We start from the raw sequence: 20,579 nt of genomic DNA on the forward strand, positions 1-20,579 counted from the left end.
TAAAAATTCTCTGGCACAATTTTTTAGGGTCATTCAGACCATCCGTACAAGTCAAGAAAAAGTTCTCACTTTGTGATACCAAATCTGTGCACTTAAATTTTGATTTGTTTGGATTGTGAGGGTGTTATCTTTTGAACTCTGCATTCTTACTTATAATAAATTTTGTTGTTTTTATCCTCAAACTCCAAAATTATCTTTAGCTTCCTTTTCCTGTTTTCAAAAATACAAGTAATATAGTGTCCTAAGATCTTAGAACTGAGTTGCAGAAACATAATGCTCTTTAAAGTACATTTAGTGCGTGATATTTTTATATTTTGTGATATAAAGTAAGGAAGCAAATCTTGCTCTAAAATATTAGTGAGACTTGTTCTGTTAATGAAGCAGAACTGGTTCTCTCCCTTTTCTAAAGTGTTTTGTACTTTTGTTGGAGACACTGAAAGAAAGTATTCTTCTGTCCAGATTCACATGCATATGTCATGAGGGAAAATATTGGGTCATTTACACCACATAAAGTGCGTGGTTTTACTTATGACATTTTTTTTGAAGATGAAAAAAAATAACTACTGTAGGATTATTGTAGATAATTGGTATAGATAACATTGTGTGGTTATGTCATTTTTAGAAGTATCTTTAGGTAAACTAAAAGGAAAAACAAAATTAAACTTTACTCCTCACTTAAATAAGAGGCTTATGAGATTTTTAAAAAAGTATATTTGCAAATATGGTGTTTATAAAGTACTTCTTACATTGAAAAATTATATATATGAGTGGATTACTAATATCTTTATAAGAAAATACAACAAAACTTCAAGTTTAGTTAGATTAGAGATGGTTTGGACTTGGTAGGATTTTACAGTTGCCATAATAACTTGTCAGCTGCAAAATTGGGATCTTTATTGTTTGGTATTTTTGTTATAGTTCTAAAACTTCATTGAATTATCTGCTATTTAGGGATATAAAAAAAGAACTTGGTCTCGAAGTGAATTTTGTCTTTTAAAATGGATGGATGGGCAACATCTATAATCTTAAGGTTACAGAGTAAGATACTAGGACTTTTTCCTTTTTTAAGAATAAAATTTTTCTAACCTTTCTAGCGTTCTTTCTAACAGCTTTTCCCAGTGTTCCCGAAAATTGAAGCTCAGAAAAATAATAGCTATTCCTGTCAGTATGTAATAATTGACTGATAGAATCTGGTCTTTGGACTTGGTGCTTGTTCTGTCAACACTCTAATCTCTGGAGACCGACTGCTTCCCTAACTTCATCTCTGGCTCAGGGTTTCATTATGCGTGGGTAATAGAATCTTATTACCTTTGCTTAGCAAACCCCAGAGAACAGGAGTGTGCATTTACAACTACAGTGGTTGTCTTTATAGAGGAGTTAGAGAAGCTGAATGGAGAAGTAAAAACAGAATTGAACCATGATTTAGGGCACACAGTTTTAAGGCCAGCGCTGTGTTTGTTACTTAGGCTCATGACTAAAGGATCCCCAAGGGACAGAACAGTGTATCTGTCAGGAGCTGTTAAAGACTTTTTTCTGTGAATCTAATTAGATAGTGCTTGTTAATAAAGTGTTTTGAAAAGTACAATGTGTAGTGTACACATAAATGCTTTTATTTTAATTAATAACATTAATCCTAATATCTCTACTTTATTTCATAAATTAGTATGAAATTCAGACTATTTGCTTTTAGTTTTGTGTTCTTAACCTGTTTATTTCCAGCACATCTAAAACTGTTTTAAACACTGTTTTATTTTACTGTTTACCTAAAGCTACAGTCTAATGATTACATTGTGAAAATAAATTGTCAATATGACACTCATATTGACATTCTTTTAAAAAAAAATAAAAAAATAAAATCATTCTTTTCTATGATAATTTCAGAATTGGTATGAGCATTGTTATCTATTGTAATTGTGTATGTGTAAATGTACTTTGCTAGTATCTCTGTAGAGGGGATTCCTTTAAAAAAATAGCGTTTTGTTATTCAGATTTTCTTTTCCAGTATTTTCCTATTTTCTTAACTGTTACAATGTTCTGTGCAAACTATATAAAATAGTAATATGTAACTAAATATTGTCATATAACTAGCTATTGCACAAAGTTTTTATGGTCTTCTATCACAAAAATTTATCTTTACTGTTAAAGTCCATTCAAAATGTGTTGACTACAAGAAATATGGACTTGTGCCCATTTTAACATTATTATCATTTTTAACTTCTTTAAAATAGATACTGATAACATTATACTTTTTCAAACCATCCTTCCTAGTATACCAATTTAGGTATTTCGAATTTCCATTTTGAGAGCCTAATTTGTAATACCCATTAGAATTTTGCTTCCTAAGACAGTTTTTTTTCATAAACATTTTATTTGTGAATTGTCAGACCCAAAGAGGTTAAATGATTTGCCCTGCATAGTCATGATAATGAGAAGCAGATCTAGATTAAGAATGTAAAGCTTCTCCTATGCACTACTCTTTCCATGTCCATTGACTCTCATGGGCTTGCATTTAATTCTTACATTAATGGAATGTGGTAGAAAGGAAGACAATTCAAAAGTTAGCTTTAGTATGTGTATTTTAATCTGTAAATTTTAACATGGGCCTGTGTTTTGGTAATGGGTTAACAAAATTACTTTCTAATTTTACCTAACTTCAAAGAAACAGTTTGAATAATAGCTAATGCTTATGTAAATACTTATTAATATGTGCCAGACATTGTTCTAGGCATTTTATATATAAGCTTAATTAATATCCAATAGCCATCTTGATGATGCTATTATTATTTGCATTTTACAAACAGATACAGAAATGTTAAGTGTTGTGTCCAGGGTCACATAACTAGTAAATGGTAGAGTCAGGAAATTAAACCAAAGCTGTCTGGTTCCAGGGTCCACACTCTTGACCATTGTATGTCCCCTGACTCAGTGGAAAGCAACTAGAGGAAGTTGTAATGTCAATAAAGCTATGATAATAAATTATTCCTGTGAAAAAATGTAGTATAAATTTTCCCCTGATTTTAGTTTTCAAATAATTTTATTTATTTTTTAAAAGATATTTATTATTTATTTGTTTGTTTATGAGCGACACACAGAGCGAGAAAGGCAGAGAAACAGGCAGAGGGAGAAGGAGGCTCCATGCAGGGAGTCCGACGCGGGACTCCATCCCTGATCCCCGGGATCATGCCCTGGGCTGAAGGCGATGCTAAACCGCCGAGCCACCCAGCCTGCCCTCAAATAATTTATAATTGTTTATCTTTCCAAAGATATGGTCAGTTTCAGTATTCATTTGATGTGTATTTATTGGCTGTTTACTGTATGTCGAGCACCATGCTAGGTTTTTCGTGGATCATTGCATTTAGTTTAGAGGCATTCTGAGGGAAGCGTCTAGGATCACTACAGTTTAAGTTCCATTAGTGCAGGAATCTTATCTGCCTTGTCAAGTGCTATATTTCCACCTCTAGAACAATTCTATGGTACTGGAATTTCTCAGTAAATATTTTTGAAGGAATGAATTGTATTCTTCTTAATAGAGGGAACAACCAAGACTTAGAAACATTTTAGTCCTTGCCATGGTCCTACATGAAGTTTTAGTACTTGGGCATGGTCATCCATCAAGTCTTAGGGCTTGTGTATGGTCCTACATGAAGTGTTAGTCTTGGGCATGCTCATAGTCTTAGTCCTTGGGCCTAGTCCTCTATGAAGTTTTAGTCCTTGGGTGTGGTCCTCTATGAAGTTTTAGTCCGTGGGCTTGGTCCTACATGAAGTCTTAGTCTTTGGACCAGGACCTACATGAAGTCTTAGTCCTTGTGCATGGTCCTACATGATGTTTTAGTCCTTGGGCATAGTCCTCTATGAAGTTTTAGTCCTTGGGCCTGGTCCTCCATGAAGTTTTAGTCCTTGGGCCTGGTCCTCCATGAAGTTTTAGTCCTTGGGCCTGGTCCTCCATGAAGTTTTAGTCCTTGGGTGTGGTCCTCTATGAAGTTTTAGTCCTTAGGTGTGGTCCTCCATGAAGTTTTAGTCCTTGGGCATGATCATACATGTAAAAAGTGACAGTCAGGATATAAGCCTGGATACTTGCTAAGTCCATGCTTTAGTGTGGCCTTGCCTGGGTGGCTCAGTGATTGAGCGTCTGCCTTTGGCTCAAGGCATGATCTCAGAATCTGGAATCGAGTCCCACATTGGGCCCCCTGCATGGAGCCTGCTTCTCCCTCTGCCTGTGTCTCTGCCTCTCTCTCTGTGTCTCATGAATAAATAAAGTCTTAAAAAAAAAAAGTTTGGAGAAAAAGATAAAAAAATATTCTGCAGCGAGGGGAAAATATTTTTTCTTTTTTAATTTTAGTTGTTTCTTAAATTTAAAATGTTTGGTATTAATCACTGTATTTCATTGAGCATTTCTGCCTTTTCCCCCTAAAACAGCCAGACCACTGAGCATATTATTAAACTAGTGGAACAACACGGCAGTGATGTCTGGTGGACTCTTCCTCCTGAGCAACTTCTTCCTAAAGAAGTCTTATCTCAGGTGAATTTCCATGTACATTCAATAGCCTTTGTGTGCCCTGCATGACTTCATTACAACATGCGGGTTCCTGGGAGATAAAAAGTGGTTATATCATCATGTTAAGTTAATGAGTTAAGTTAATTTACAGTGGAGTAAAGTGTAAATTAACTCCACTGTAATTTAGAAGTCAGTGCAGTTTGAGAGTAGATGGTTCTATTTAACCGAAGAAGTTTGGTATTTAATCTAGCAGTAGAGTACGAGGGTTATTTGTTATCTCTTTGAGGGCCAAGATTGATTTTAGCTGATTTAGTTGACTAAGCATACACAGTTGTATGAGAGCAGTGCCTCACGTTGATGGCGTCAGGAATTTGTAGGGTCTGAATTAAGAGTTAACTGATTGCATCACATGTGGAAAAATCCTAATTAGAATATCATTTCATGAAATGAGAACAGTTTATGTTAGTAAATGTGTAATTAGGTGGTCACAATCATTTTACATGCAAATAAAACAGTTGTACTGAATTGCAAATTACTTAGAACTATTTTAAGTTTCATTTTAAAATGTGAGTTTAATGCTTGTACAAGCATTTGATTTTTTTAAGACTTTGCATGATTAAAGCGTTTTCACATTATCTTATTAGGTTGGTGGTGCTGATGCCTTGGAATATGTGCCTGGTCAGGATATTTTGGACATCTGGTTTGATAGTGGAACTTCATGGTCTTACGTTCTTCCAGGTAATTTTAAATAACAGATTATAAACCAGTCAAGCAGTTTTGAAAATACGTAATAGTAACTCAGAGGAAATCTATAATCTAGGAATATTTTTTTTTTCTTTATTTGGAAGAAAACCTTTTTTGGGGAGGCAGGGAAGAAAATTGAAAATCTTTTGCTATGGTATAATTTCAGATCTGGAAGGGCTCTTGGAGATCATTTAAGCCAATGATTTTTAAACTTTTTCTGTTTTTCCAAATGAAATTTCATATAGAACCACAGTACAGAAGCTCGATTAAAAACAGGGATTTTCTTTCTCCTTAGTACCAGCTCATTCTACTTGACTCACTTGGCAGCCTCAAGGCACTAGTTCTGTAAAGTTGAGAAATCACTGAAAGTCTGACCCCTGTCATTTTTCAGAACAGGAAATGAGATTAAATTACAGCCAAGTTAGGTGATGGTCACATAGTTTAGTAGTATCAGATTGGAACTCAGGAACCCTGATTTTTGGATTTCGTTTTTCTTATACGACCTTGCCTTTTCACGGGTCTTCACCCTCTGTACAGACAGCTGACTGATTTTATACTTACTCAGAGTTTGGGCACACTCGTAACTCACTGAATAAAGAGAAAAGAGAGACCTGGTAGGTAGGAGAAGACGTACATCCAAGGTTGTGTTTAGATGGTTAAGAAGATGACCTTAAGGATACTGAGTGAACACCAGAGCTAAAACAGAATAAAGCTTGAAGTCATGGGGTGCCTGGGTGGCTCAGTCGGCTCAGGTCATGATCCCAGAGTGTGAGGATGGAGTCTCATGTTTGGCTCCCTGCTCAGCGGGATCTCCCCTGCCCCTCCTCCACTCACACACATTCTCACTTGTCTCTTAGGTGTTCTCACGCTATCTCTTGCTCTCTCACACTCTTGTGTTCTCTCCCAAATAAAACATTTAAAAAAGTAAAGCTTGAAGTCACAGTGAGATTAAAGACAGGAAGGTAGGTGGCAAGGAAGTGAGGGTGGATCAGACACTTCCTCACTCTGCTGCCAAGGGGCAACTTTGGCCCAAGAGATCTGGCTTGCTTTCTGGAGCAGGAGAATGTGGGAGAGGAGCTGGTCTGTGCAGCTGGCCATTCTTAGGAGATTGAAGGGGATTGTCCCCAAGTTTTACTTGAGGTATACTTCTGGTATTGGACCTCACTATTGAGAGGATGTACATATGACTCCTAGTAAGTAAATAAGTTCCTTTGGGTCTTTTTAATAACTTGGGGAATTTGAAAAGCAAAATCCATGTAAATTCACATTTCTTCTATATTACAACTAAAATATATATAGTAATTCATAATGGCCACAAGTAAGTTACCTGTTAGGAACATCTCTTGGAGTTTTTATTTAATAATTTTTAGAATTTATTATTTCTTAAGTCTCTCCTACCATATCTAAGAGAAAAAAACTGCAAGTTTAAGTACTTTGTTTCTAAATTACATTGAAAATACAGGCAAATAATACTACATAAGTAGATAGGTTAAGCAGTGCTGTAAATAGGAGGAAGATTTTATCTACTGCTACGCTGGGGCAGCATCCTGAATTTCAAAAAAAGTATACCATATGCAAAACAGTGTTTACATAGATCAGAGTGCATTAACTTTTTTGGCCTTCATGAGAGTTGCTGCTACAGACATTGTTGTATTTTAATTTCTGAAGTGGTTTCACATTACTCCACGCAGCACGTATGCTTTATACTTCGAGCCATTGACTGGGTAGCCTACATGAAGGCTCATTAAAACCTCGCTGGCTGCTGTCAGTGGTACCGATAGAGCTTAGTCATACTCTTTCTAGGGTGTCAGGTTCTTAACCAATTATTTGTGATGGAAATAGTTCATTGAATGAAATTAATGGTAAAATGCACCTAAGCACCATATCATTTTTTTTTGTCGTATTTAGGTAATTAATTCAAAGAAGGAAAACTGATTTATCATTTAAACGTGTGTTGCCTGCATAGAAGAACATAAACTACTTTTAAAGATAATACATTTAAAAAAATAATAAAGATAATACATAAGCCCAATTTTAAACTGTAGTCTCTATTTTTTCTCCTAAGATCTCCTATTCCTCCTCTTCTTCCCCTAAATCAATCAGTCAAAAATCTTATGAGGTTAGTCAATAAGAATTAGATTGATTAGCTTATATTTTATCCCATTTTCCTGAGCTTTTATTTTTTGCAATAAAAAATTGCAGAAGATAGAATGAAGTGGGAAAGAGCCAAGGTACTAAGTAAATTCATTGTTTGAAAAGCCATAAGCAAAGGTGATTTTCTGTTAAAGGAAAAGAGAGGAGGTGGAGAGAGAGAGAGAGAGAGAGAGAAAGGCTTTTCTGAGAAGGGTTATTGTACTTTTCATTCTCAAATGCTTATATTAATTCTAATAATGATACAGTGTCTGCATATTTCCCTAAGAATGTATTATTGCAAAATACAATCAGCTTGATTTCGAGCTTAATTTAGCTACCAGTCTTCATCAGTACCTATTGATGTTTAACAAGACGAATTTGGTGATTACAGCATATGAACTGGTTTTATTTTTCGCTGATGGGTTTTATAGCAGTGAAAGATTTGGCTTATGAATTTTAACACCCGGTCAAGTACCTGTTGCATTGTGAGTTCAAGGCCAATAGTACTTCAGAAACTGAAACTGGAACACTTTCTGAAAGGGAATGGCATTTTTAAGTGGATCGTTCATTAAACATTTACCAAAGGCATTAATTATTAGTGACTTATAAATAAATAATGTTTTTTGAAAAGTTTAAGTAGATCTTATTTTTTAGAACAGTTTTAGAGAAAGTACAGAGATCCCATACACTGTGCCCCCCCCCCCCCCCCCCGTCTCCTCCACTGTGAACCCACACTACAGTGGGACATTTTACTGTTGATGGGCCTCCACTGACAAATTATCATCCAGAGTCCACAGTCTACATTAGAGTTTTCTCTTCGTGTCATATGTTCTGAGGGTTTTGACAAACGTATGATGACATAGATCTGCCGTTATAGTATCTCACAGAATAGTTTCACTGCACTAAAAATTTGCTCCACCTGTTCATCCCTTCTTTTCCTGGGAACCACTGATCTTTTTATTTTTTTTATTTAATTTAAAAAAAAAAATTTATTTATTTATTTATTTATTTATTTATTTATTTATTTATTTATTTAGGATAGTCACAGAGAGAGAGAGAGAGAGAGGCAGAGACAAAGGCAGAGGGAGAAGCAGGCTCCATGCACCGGGAGCCCGACGTGGGATTCGATCCCGGGTCTCCAGGATCGCGCCCTGGGCCAAAGGCAGGCGCCAAACCGCTGCGCCACCCAGGGATCCCCACTGATCTTTTTAATATCCATAGTTGTGCCTTTTCCAGAATGTTATATAGTTGAAGTCATACAGTTTGTAGTTTTCAGATTGACTTCTTTTACTTAATAACATGCATCAGTGGTTATTTAAGATCTTCTCCTGGCTTGATGGGTCATTTCTTCGTAGCGCTGAGTAATATTCCATTTTCTGGATGTGCCATAGCTTATTTATCCATTCACCTGGTGAGGTGTTGCGAGTTTTAAAATACTTATCCTACTGCATTTCTGTTTTTTTCTAAGATTTTATTTAGGTATTTATTTGAGAGAGAGCATACTGTAAAGAAGAGGGGAGGGGCAGAGGGGGAGGGAGAGGGAAAGAATCCCTGGCAGACTCCCCGCTGAGCATGCAGCCTGGTGAGTGCAGGGCTCCATCCCAGGACCTCTCAGATCAAGACCTGAGCCAAAAAAAAAAAAAAAAAGACCTGAGCCAAACCAAGAGTTGGATGCTCAACTGACTGAGCCATCCAGGGGCCCCTCTGTATTTTTAACAAATAAAAAGAAATGACTTGAAGTAAATAGAAAAAAGATCATGTTTTGAAAGAGAAACTAAGATAATTTAGATTTATAGATGACTTTTTTAAAAGGTCACCCTTTTAAGAACATATATAATACTTTTTAAAAGCCTGATTTTAAAAATTAATAATTATATTTTAACATTTTTTACAAATTATTTTTGGTTTAAATTATTTTCGCATGTTACATTGGTAAAGCAGTGGTTTTGACAAATATGGTTTTGTGCTGGTTCTACAACTTGGCCTTCTTAAATACAGTAATTTTGCTAAATATCAATTAAGCTAATAAGTTAAATGAACTTAGTAATGAAAATTATAGATTACTCCCCCTTTTTGGGCTGATTTGCTTGGATATTTTTTTGTAAATAATTCTAATTCTAATTGCTAATTCTTTATTTACTGCCATCCCTCAATCATAATTTTAGAGGTTTGTTGTTTGGAACACTTTATTATTCCCTCTAAATATGAATTTTTATAATTTTCCCAAGAGAGATAGTTACTGTTATAGAAATACTAACTTTTTGGGATCCCTGGGTGGCGCAGCGGTTTGGCGCTTGCCTTTGGCCCAGGGCGCGATCCTGGAGACCCGGGATCGAATCCCACGTCGGGCTCCCGGTGCATGGAGCCTGCTTCTCCCTCTGCCTATGTCTCTGCCTCTCTCTCTTTCTCTCTCTGTGACTATCATAAATAAATAAAAATTAAAAAAAAAAACATTAAAAAAAAAAGAAATACTAACTTTTTCCCACGTGGTTAACTGCCAGTTTTCCTGGAATTTTACAACTCCCAAGTTTATTTCTACCTCGATAAGAAAGTTCTGATTTTTTATTTTACTAAAAGCTCTGGGGTGCCTGTCTGGCTCACTCAGAGGAGCATGTGACTTTTTTTTTTTAAAGATTTTATTTATTTATTTATTCATAAGAGACACAGAGGGAGAGAGGCAGAGACACAGGCAGAGGGAGAAGCAGGCTCCATGCAGGGATTCCGATGTGGGACTTGATCCTGGAACTCTGGGATCATGCCCCCAAGCCAAAGGCAGACGCTCAACCCCTGAGCCACCCAGGTGTTCCAAGCATGTGATTCCTGATCTTGGGGTCATGAGTTTCAGCCCCATATTGGGGGTAGAGATTACTTAAGTAAATAAAGCTTTTAAAGAAAAGGTCTATTCAGGGGGAAAAAAGAGGATAAAAGATAAAAAAAAAAATAGAAAAAAAATTGGCACCATTCCTCCCTTTTGTACACTGCTTTTGGAATTAATTTGGTGCAAACTCCTGGAAAGGATTTCACATTATGCATCAGAGCTTTTGAGTGGTTTTCTATCTTTTGCCCAAAAAATTCTATTTATAGGTATCTCTCCTGTACAGGTAATCAGATCTGGATGAAGAATTTGTGTGAGGATGTTCATTACAGTGTTATTTCTAACAGTACATGATTTGACACAGTAACTCATTGTCCTTGTGTCAATAAGTGACTAAAGCAATAGGATGCACATTCATGTGACAGAATGATATGCAGCCATTCAGTCATGTTTTTGAAAAATAATTGTGGGTATGGTTTCATCTAAGGGCATGTTACATTTTAAAAGTGCCGAACACAAAAGCAGGATGTAGGCAGATGTCTTGATTTGCTAACAAACTCCTGGCAATGTTGATGAGCACAGATAGTACTGTAAGGAAATATGCAATAAAGTGATGATCTCTAGGTAGTGGGATATATGTGATTTTATATTTTTTGGACTTTTCAGTGTTTTACAGATTTCTTGAAGTGAGAATGTACAGTTCCTAGAAAAAAATCACTACTAAAAATAAACTTGCAAAAATAGGAAATAGTCCCAATAATTCATTATATGAGGTTGTACAGTAATTCCAGAATATTCCAGCACTTGAGTTTCACTTTTCTTCCTATTTCTTCTCATCCAAGACTAAATTTCCCGTCGTTTTGAAAGTTTCCACAAGCTTTATTTTTTTTTTTCATTTGTCCAGAGCTTTGCTACGCCCAAACTCCTCCCCCACCCCTGACCCACATCATCTTTTTCCACTGGTTTCACCAACTACCTTGAAAGGCTCTGGCTTGCAGAAATTTTCTGGGAGTGCACCTCCTTTTCTAGGATGACACTTTTTGCTTCTTACCCAGTTCCACCTGGAAAAGGCATTGAGACTTTACCCTTGATAAGTATTAGCTGTTCTGTTGTGCTCTTCATTGGCTGATGTCCTCTTGTTTTATTAGAATGTTAGAACATATATTTCTAGTTCAGGATCAGAACTATATATTTTTAAAATAGTTTAGGATAACTAATCATATTTTCACAAGTACTGTTTCATATTATAGCAGTTTAAAAAAACTCCTTTCTAAATGTGCCCTCAGGAAATACGAGTACTCTAAATCTTTGTAATAATTAACATTTACTGATCGTTTACTGTGTCCAAAGCATGTCCTGTTACTCTCTCATCTCTAACAACCGTATAAGGTAAATAGATTTTAGTGTCCTCATTTTGGTGAAGAAGAAACGGGAACCGTGGAAGGTTAAGCCAAGACTCCACCCCTGTACACGCCACACGCCAGATTTCCACTGACATTCTGTTATTGATCATCTCATTGATTATTGCCATATCCAAAATGTGGCCACCAGCAGGAAGTGAACGTTCTGGGTGGGATGGGGTTTGAGTCCTGGTGTTATAGAAGTTTCAGGTCACAGATGGTTACAGATCAGGAGAGGAAGAAGAGTAGTGAATAGAATTAGCACTCTAGATGTTGAGGCCAAAACATTTTGTTCTTATTGCATGTATGCATTTGCCTTTTTATACCCTCTTAGACTTTCCTGGCTGCACAGACTGACTGAACTGTAGTTTTGCCTTTCTAACATCTAACACAGTTATTTCTTACTTAACGTAAAATCCATCTCACTAACGATCAGTCCAAGAAGGCAGTTACCAGATTTCTTTATATTCCCCCTCTCCCAGTGTCTGGTACAGTGCCTGTCAGGTAGTAAGTTTTCAGAAATGTTGAATGAATTGAGCTGGCCTCATTTAATTATTTTAATCTTGCCTCCTGCCTCTACCCAGATACCCATTGTCACATAAGGATTATAACACTGAATCCTCAATATGAGGACAGAAGAACAAATCTACATTTCACAACTAAAAGGGGTTATGGGGGCTTCTCAGAGTTGTGAGTGTAGGTTTGAATATGGAAGTAATCTTTCCCAAAGACCTCATGTTATTTTATTTTATTTTTATTTTTATTTTTTAAAGATTTTATTTTAAAAACAAAAATAAAAACATGGGGGTGCCTGGGTGTCTCATTTGGTTAAGTGTCCAACTCTTGGTTTTGGCACAGATCATGATCTCAGGGTTGTAAGATCGAGCTATGTGGTGTTCTCTCTCTGCCCCTTCCCCCACTCATGCACACTTTCTCTTTCTCTAAATACATAGATAAAATCTTTTTTTTTCTTTTTTAAGATTTTATTTACTTATTCATGAGAGACAGAGAGAGGCAGGCAGGCTCCTTACAGGGAGCCCGATGAGGGACTTGATCCCAGGACCCCAGCATCATGCCCTGAACTGAAGGCAGACGCTCAACTGCTGAGACACCCAGGGTCCCTAAATAAAATCTTTTTAAAAAACCAAACATTTTACTCTGAAAAGTGACAGAGTAAAGAAGTAGCACATATGCTTCATCCAGATTTTCCAAAGTTAGGTTTTTACTATGTTTACTTTATATGTCTTTTCTCTATATGTATAAGCACTTTTCTGTACCATTTAAGGGTAAGCTGCAAACCTGATGCTCTTTTATCCCTAAATATTTTGGTGTATATTTCCTAAAAACACAGCAGTCTCTTATATAACCAATATGAATATCAAAATCAGGAAGTTGACACTGATTCCTTCCTACCTACAGATCTTATTCAGATTTCACCCAGTAATCTCCTTTTTAGGGAAAGAAAAAAAATCGAAAGAGTCCTAGAGTCAGCCTGGAGTCATTTGTGGCATTTAGTTGTCCTGTCACTTTAGTCTCATTTTATTCTTGTCCTTCATGTCCTTGACATTCATGAATGTACAGATTATTTTGTACATGGTCCCTCACTTTGCATTTGTCCCTCATGGTGACATTTAGACTATGCATTTTGGGCAGGAATATCACAGGAGAGATCCTGTTTCCTTTTCAGTGCGTCCTAACAGAGGTCACACAGGAACTTGCTGGTGATGTTGCACTGTGATCACTTGGAGGTGGTATCAGCCTGTTTTCTCTCACTTCCCACCCCCATCTCCCTATAGGAATTGTTACATTAGTAAGGATCTCATAGGGAGATACGTAAGACTAGAAATATCCTCATTTCTCACCAAATTTTTACCTACTGGTTAAGCACCCTAGATGATTCTTGACTGAAATGATTGTTACGATGTTTGCCAAATGGTCTTTTATCTCAGATTATTAACTCTTGAATTAACTGTGGCTTATTATTGAATGCAGACCACAGCTCTCAAGCTTGCTTATACATATGTCCCAGCAAATTTGACTTATATTTTTTTCTTTTGCGATATCTTTTTTAAAAGACCATTTTTTTAGAGCAATTTGAGGTTTATAGCAAAACTAAAAGGAAGCTAGAGATTTTCCATATCCTTCTAGCCTCCAAATACACACAGCCCCTCTCATCATCCATATCCCCTACCAGAGTGGCACACTTGTTATAAGGATAAACCTACAGCCACAAATCGTAACCACCCAAAGTCCATAGTCCACATTACGGTTCAGTGTTGGTGGTGTACATGGTATGGGTTTGGACAGGTGGATAATGGGACATGAATCCATCATTACGGTATCACGTAGAGTATTTTCACGTATAAGTTATTAGGTGCTCATTTTCATAAAAGATTTAGCTGGAAATATTGATATTGGTAATTATTATTAATCAGTCCCTAATTTAGGTAGTGTTTTAAGTTGCTTATGGTTAGGAGATCATACTCCCAACATTTATTCTCTTTATCTTGATTAATAAACAGGCAGTGAGGGTAATAGCTCAAGTGAATGCAATCTAGCTAGTGCAGGTATAGCCCGACACAAGAAGTAAATAACACGATTGCTTTTTATTATTTTATACTTTGATACATATTTATTTTCATTTTCCAGTTGTAATTAACTTTACCTTCTCTGTTTTTTAATATTAATTTTTGAGGTACCGACCAAAGAGCAGATTTGTACTTGGAAGGAAAAGACCAACTTGGTGGTTGGTTTCAGTCTTCTTTACTAACAAGTGTGGCAACAAGGAAAAAAGCACCTTTTAAGTAAGTGTTATACCTAAGCCAAACAAGTCCTCGCACTCTGAGTACTTCTGCTGGGTACTTGCCAGTGTGCAAAGCTCTGCCCCGAGCAGTACATACAGGCATACTTCACTTTATTACGCTTCTCAGATACTGCATTTTTTTTTTTACAAATTGAAAGTTCAGTACTTCCATGGAGGAAGTACCTGCAGATGTGGTGGAAACTGTAGAACCAGAATCAGAAGTGGAGTCTGAAGATAGAACTGAATTGTGCAATCTCATGATACAACTTTCACAGAGGAGGAAAGCTTCTTATGGATGGACAAAGAAAGTGGTATCTTGAAATGGAATCGGCTCCTGGTGAAGAGGCTGTGAAGATTGTCGAAGTGACCATAAAGGATTTAGATAGAATATTACATCAATTTAGCTTATAAAGCAGCAGCAGAGTTTGAGAGGATTGGCTCCAGTTTTGATAGTAATTCTGTCCTGGGTCAAACGCTATCAAACTTCACATGGTACAGAGTTGTTCATGAAAGGCCGAGTCAGTGTGGCAGGCTTCGTTGTCTTATTTTAAGAAATTGTCCCAGCCACCCCCGCCGGCAGCTGCCTCCACCCTGATCAGTAAGCAGCCATCAGTCTCCTCCAGCAAAAAGATCACAATTTGTTGAAATATCAGGGGATAGTTAACATTTTGTAGTGATAAAGTATTTCTAAATTAAGGTTTGTACATTGTTTTTTTAGACATAACGCTATTGCACACTTAATATAGTACAGTGTAATGTAGTGGAAAGCAAAAAATTCCCTTGACTCGCTTTATTGCATAATCTGGAGCCAGACCTGCCTATCTCCAAGGAGAACACCTCCTTTATTAGCTTAGTCTTTTGTTTTATGAGAGAAATGAATTTGTTTTTTTTTTTTTTTAATTTTTTTTTAATTTATTTATGATAGTCACAGAGAGAGAGAGAGAGGCAGAGACATAGGCAGAGGGAGAAGCAGGCTCCATGCACCAGGAGCCCGATGTGGGATTCGATCCCGGGTCTCCAGGATCGCGCCCTGGGCCAAAGGCAGGCGCCAAACCGCTGCGCCACCCAGGGATCCCGAGAGAAATGAATTTGAAGTAAAAAAGAGAGACAAAGACAATACAGAGAAGTCTTGTCGCTGGTACACACTGTCGTTCCCACAAGAAGTAGTAACAGCAGCATTGACTGGAACAGTGGCGACATCTGCAAACAGCTAGATCTTGAAATATGGGAAGACTGGGATCCCTGGGTGGCGCAGCGGTTTGGCGCCTGCCTTTGGCCCAGGGCGCGATCCTGGAGACCCGGGATTGAGTCCCACGTCGGGCTCCCGGTGCATGGAGCCTGCTTCTCCCTCTGCTTGTGTCTCTGCCTCTCTCTCTCTCTGTGTGACTATCATAAATAAATAAAAATTAAAAAAAAATATATGGGAAGACTTGTTACACAGGGGTGTAGAGAATGGTATTCTACGTTGACTGAAGACAGCTTGAGGTCAAATATTCTTATACACAAATGATTAATGAACATTCCTGTTGTGAATTGTATTAGATTAGATATTCTTAATAAGCTATAGATCATTGATTTTCCTTATTTAAGTGAGTGGATAGAGAATCAGAACAATTCTTAAATAGCTTAAGATTTTTGCTGCCTCACAATGAAAATGCATCCCAGAACAATTTACATATTTGTTTCTAATATAACATGCTTTTATTTTTTTTTAAAGATTTTATTTATTTATTCATCAGAGAGAGAGAGAGAGAGGGGCAGAGACACCAGCAGAGGGAGAAGCAGGCTCCATGCAGGGAGCCCAATATGGGACTCAATCCCGGACCCTGGGATCACGCCCTGAGCCAAAGGCAGATGCTCAACCACTGAGCCACCCAGGCATCCCTATAACATGCTTTCAAAAGCGAGTAGAACAACAGATATATATTTGCCTCAAATTGTCTTTTTGAAAGTAATTTTGAAATGATAATCTGTTCTTTTTAAGACATACTTTTTCCTGGTTAGTTTTAATGATCAAAATCAATACATAATAAATGCTCAGGAATTTATTTATTTAAATATTTTATTTATTTATTCATGAGAGACAGAGAGAGAGGAACAGACGCTGGAAGAGGGAGAAGCAGGCTCCATGCAGGGGGCCCGACATGGGATTCGATCCCAGGTCTCCAGGATCACACCCTAGGCTGAAGGCGGTGCTAAACTGCTGAGCCACCTGGGCTGACCTCAGGAAATATTTATGTATTGAATGTAAACATCAAAAATTTTTCTGTGTGGGCAACCTGGGTGGCTCTGCGGTTTAGCGCCGCCTTTGGCCCAGGGTGTGGTCCTGGGGGCCTAGGTTCAAGTCCCACGTCAGGCTCCCTGCATGGAGCCTGCTTCTCTCTCTGCCTGTGTCTCTGCCTCTCTCTCTTTCTCTCTCTCTCAAATAAATAAATAAAATCTTTAAAAAATTTTTTTTTTCTGTGTATAAGTAGAGAGTTCCTATCAGTCTTGATACATAAGCGGCTGAGATTTAGACTTTAAGAAAAGCTTTCATCCATAATCTGTCAAGAAAAATCCTGTTTTTTTTGTCAAGCTAAGATACTCTTTTTAAGCTATAAGTGATCTTCAATGAGGTCATTATAATTGTGTTTAAAATTGGCTGATTTGTCTTCTTAGGACAGTGGTCGTTCATGGATTTACCCTTGGAGAGAAGGGAGAAAAGATGTCCAAGTCTCTTGGGAATGTCATCGATCCTGATGTGGTCATCAATGGAGGACAAGTAGGTGGTTCTCTAAAACTGTTTTTTTTTTTTTTTTAAGATTTTATCCATTTACTCATGAAAGACAGAGACAGAGAGGCAGAGACACAGGCCGAGGGAGAAGCAGGCTTCCTGCGGGGAACCCGATGTGGGACTTGATCTCGGGACCTGGGATCACGCCCTGAGCTGAAGGCAGACACTTAACTGCTGAGCCACCCAGGTGTCCCTGTTTTTGTTTTTATTTTTTTTTAATTAAAATATTTTTTATTTTTTAAAGATTTTTATTTATTTATTCATGAGAGACACAGAAAGGCAGAGACATAGGCAGAGGGAGAAGCAGGCTCCCTGCAGGGAGTCCGATGCCGGACTTGATCCCAGGACCCCAGGATCACACCCTGAACCAAAGGGAGACATTCAACCACTGAGCCACCCAGGTAGCCCTAAAACTTTTGTTTTAAGACTTTTAAATTGGCAGCCAAAACCTTAATGTAGTTATTTCAATGTAAAATGACAATAACAACAAAACTATCTTTTAGGCTAATAGCAGATGACTTATCATGTTTTAAATCTAAATTCTTTTTTTTCCTCCCAAATTTTTATTTAAATTCTAGTTAGTTAATATGTAGTGTAATACTGGCTTCAGGAGTAGAATTTAGTGTAAATGTAAACTCTTAAATAATACATGATTTTAATGAAAAAGGGAAGTGCTGGGATTGTGGCCCAGTTGACTAATTTCAAGTTTGAATCTATATTATAGGTCCTGAGGTCCTGAGCCATGCTATCCCTCCCCTATTTTTTTTTAAGATTGATTTATTTATTTTAGAGACTGCACGTGTCTGCGAGCATGGGGAGGGGGCAGAGGGAAGGAGGGAGAGAGAGAGAGAAGCAGACTCCTCACTGAGCATGGAGCCCACACGGGGCTCCATCTCATTACCCTGAGATCATGACCTGAGCCACAATCAAGAGTTAGACGCTTAACTGACTGAGCCACCCAGGCACGACCTCCCTTTTTTAAAATTAAACTTCAAAAATTTGTTAAAATTTACTTAAAACAAAAATTTACGGTTACATGGAAACAGTGTAAGAAAAAAATTTAGATTGCAACTTCATGTTTCACTATTCTTGGAAATTATACACTTTAAAGCAAGTCATTAATGAACATCAAATCTGGGGTTGCTGATAATTTATTTTGGAGTTAGTTTCAGAAATTACTTGTCTGTTATTTTACTCCTCTGGCTTTTTACTGCCATCCTAATGTCCAGTAATCCTTGCTGTGTGTAAGGTGAGTCCTGGAAGGGAGTGCAGCCCTTCCAAGACCCCTTCCACCATCGCTGAGGCATCAGGGCCCCGCTCCCGCCACCAGCTCTAGTCCATGGATGTGTCAGGCTCGCCCGCATCCGCACACACAACCAGACTGCAGCGTGCACTCTTCGGCCCAGTGTTGTTTTTCACAGGCAGCTGACTCCTGAGGTTGTTAGCCCTTATTTCATGACAGTGCAGGTATATCTTATCCACATGTCGTGCTCAAATAGTGCTCAAGAGGAATACCTAAAACATTTGTTCACCTAATGAATTGAAAGCCATTTAAACGTTTATGTCTTTTTCGTCCACTGAAAGGATCAGAGCGCAGAGCCTCCCTACGGTGCTGATGTCCTGCGCTGGTGGGTGGCCGAGTCCAACGTCTTCACTGAAGTGACCATCAGCCCGTCTGTACTTAATGCTGCCAGAGATGATATTAGCAAGGTCAGAGTCCCTCTTCTTCCTATTTCTGAATACGAAGTTAGCGAAATAACTTAAAAAAAAAATGAGGAACATTTTGTTTGGTATCACAAAAAAGTGAAAATGAGTTTCCACACGTTGTGAGCATTTAAAGATATCTTGTGTTTAAAAATATTAATAGTGTAACCCTAAAGTTTTATGTACTGTACTTGGTATTTTATAAAATACAGCCTAATACAAAATTAATTTTATATACTTTCATGTGCTCAATGACCTTTCACCTTTTATTCCAGTTATTTTTATTTTTGCCTGTGAAGCAGGTGAAAATAACACTCTTACCTATATAGATGAACAAATTGGGCCACTAATAGCTGATTTGCCTGTAAAAGGTTAGGAAGAAATATAATGAAATGTCAGTCCACGTGTAAAGTCCAGTGGTGGTTTCTACAACTCAGCTACTGAAATGAGAGTCTCTTTTTTTTGCATTAGTCTCAGGAATGATCTTTATAAAATGTCCCATTAAGAAAGTAACATGAGTTGTATAAAAATCATAGAAAAATAAAATAACTTTTCAGTAAGAATTGAAGGCCTATATTTTTTGACTGCATATTTTTTCTCGATATTAATAGCTCAGGAATACACTCCGCTTTCTCTTGGGAAATGTCGCTGGTTTCAACCCAGAAACAGACTCCATTCCTGTTAATAATATGCATGTCATAGACCAGTACATGCTGCACTTGCTGCAGGATTTAGCAAACAAGGTAAGTACAAATTAATAAGCTTCTGGAAAACAGAAATATGAGCACTGCCGAGTGTTGAGATTGTGAGTTGTGTGCAAGCAGAACAGACATTATTAGAAGTAGTGGCTGTAGCACTAAGCAGAGTTACACTTGACCAGTTCTGCACCTTCCCAACATTGCCAGGTTGACTTTAGGTATGTGAAGTTTCAGTTCTTTCCTGGTTTTTCTTTTTTTTTAAGATTTTATTTATTTATTCATGAGAGACAGAGACAGGCAGAGGGAGAAGCAGGCTCCATGCAGTGAGCCTGACGTGGGACTCGATCCCAGGTCTCCAGGATCGAGTCCCACGATCCTGAAGGCGGCGCTAAACCGCTGAGCCACCCAACCCAGGCTGCCCCTTTCCTGGTTTTTCAAAAAACTAGCAGCACCTGGTGTAAACAGTAGGCCCAGGCTGCCCCTCAGACCCCATTTCCCTCCCAAGATTAGGTTTAGATATTTCTCCCAACAGGAAGGAATAAAGTAGGCCTCTATTTTATCTGCAGTTATCCCTCAAAGTATAGAAATACCTGAAATGACTATTCTGTGTGTTTCGTAAGATGTTTTCTCATTATAAATAAACCCAGATAATGTGTGTTTTCTCAAGAGTTAGACGTGTGGCTGCTCCCATGTACCCGTACGTCAGAGACACACACCTGCGGGCTTTTGCCCAATTTTACTTTTCAGGCATAAATGAGGGAACACTGGCAACTTGCACTTTGCTGTTTTCATATGGTGTGGGTTTTTTTTTTTATAAATTTATTTTTTATTGGTGTTCAATTTGCCAACATACAGAATAACAGCCAGTGCTCATCCTGTCAAGTGCTCCCCTCAGTGCCCGTCACCCAGTCACCCCCACCCCCCACCCTCCTCCCCTTCTACCACGCCTAGTTCGTTTCCCAGAGTTAGCAGTCTTTACGTTCTGTCTCCCTTTCTGATATTTCCCACACATTT

General features: G+C 37.8%; 1 protein-coding gene across 1 annotated transcript in view; it reads left to right on the forward strand.

Moving 5' to 3' along the window:
* IARS2 (isoleucyl-tRNA synthetase 2, mitochondrial) overlaps window positions 1-20,579 on the forward strand; it is a 62,185-nt gene that overhangs the window by 34,207 nt on the left and 7,399 nt on the right. The window contains exons 13-18 of the mRNA XM_025420974.3: window positions 4,417-4,519; window positions 5,140-5,233; window positions 14,283-14,391; window positions 17,049-17,151; window positions 18,748-18,873; window positions 19,479-19,610. Of these exons, the coding sequence (XP_025276759.1) occupies window positions 4,417-4,519; window positions 5,140-5,233; window positions 14,283-14,391; window positions 17,049-17,151; window positions 18,748-18,873; window positions 19,479-19,610 (667 nt within the window). The remainder of the gene's footprint in view (window positions 1-4,416; window positions 4,520-5,139; window positions 5,234-14,282; window positions 14,392-17,048; window positions 17,152-18,747; window positions 18,874-19,478; window positions 19,611-20,579) is intronic.

The sequence above is a fragment of the Canis lupus genome, chromosome 38 (assembly GCF_003254725.2).
Source record: "Canis lupus dingo isolate Sandy chromosome 38, ASM325472v2, whole genome shotgun sequence".
In the NCBI taxonomy this organism is placed as follows: Eukaryota; Metazoa; Chordata; class Mammalia; order Carnivora; family Canidae; genus Canis; species Canis lupus.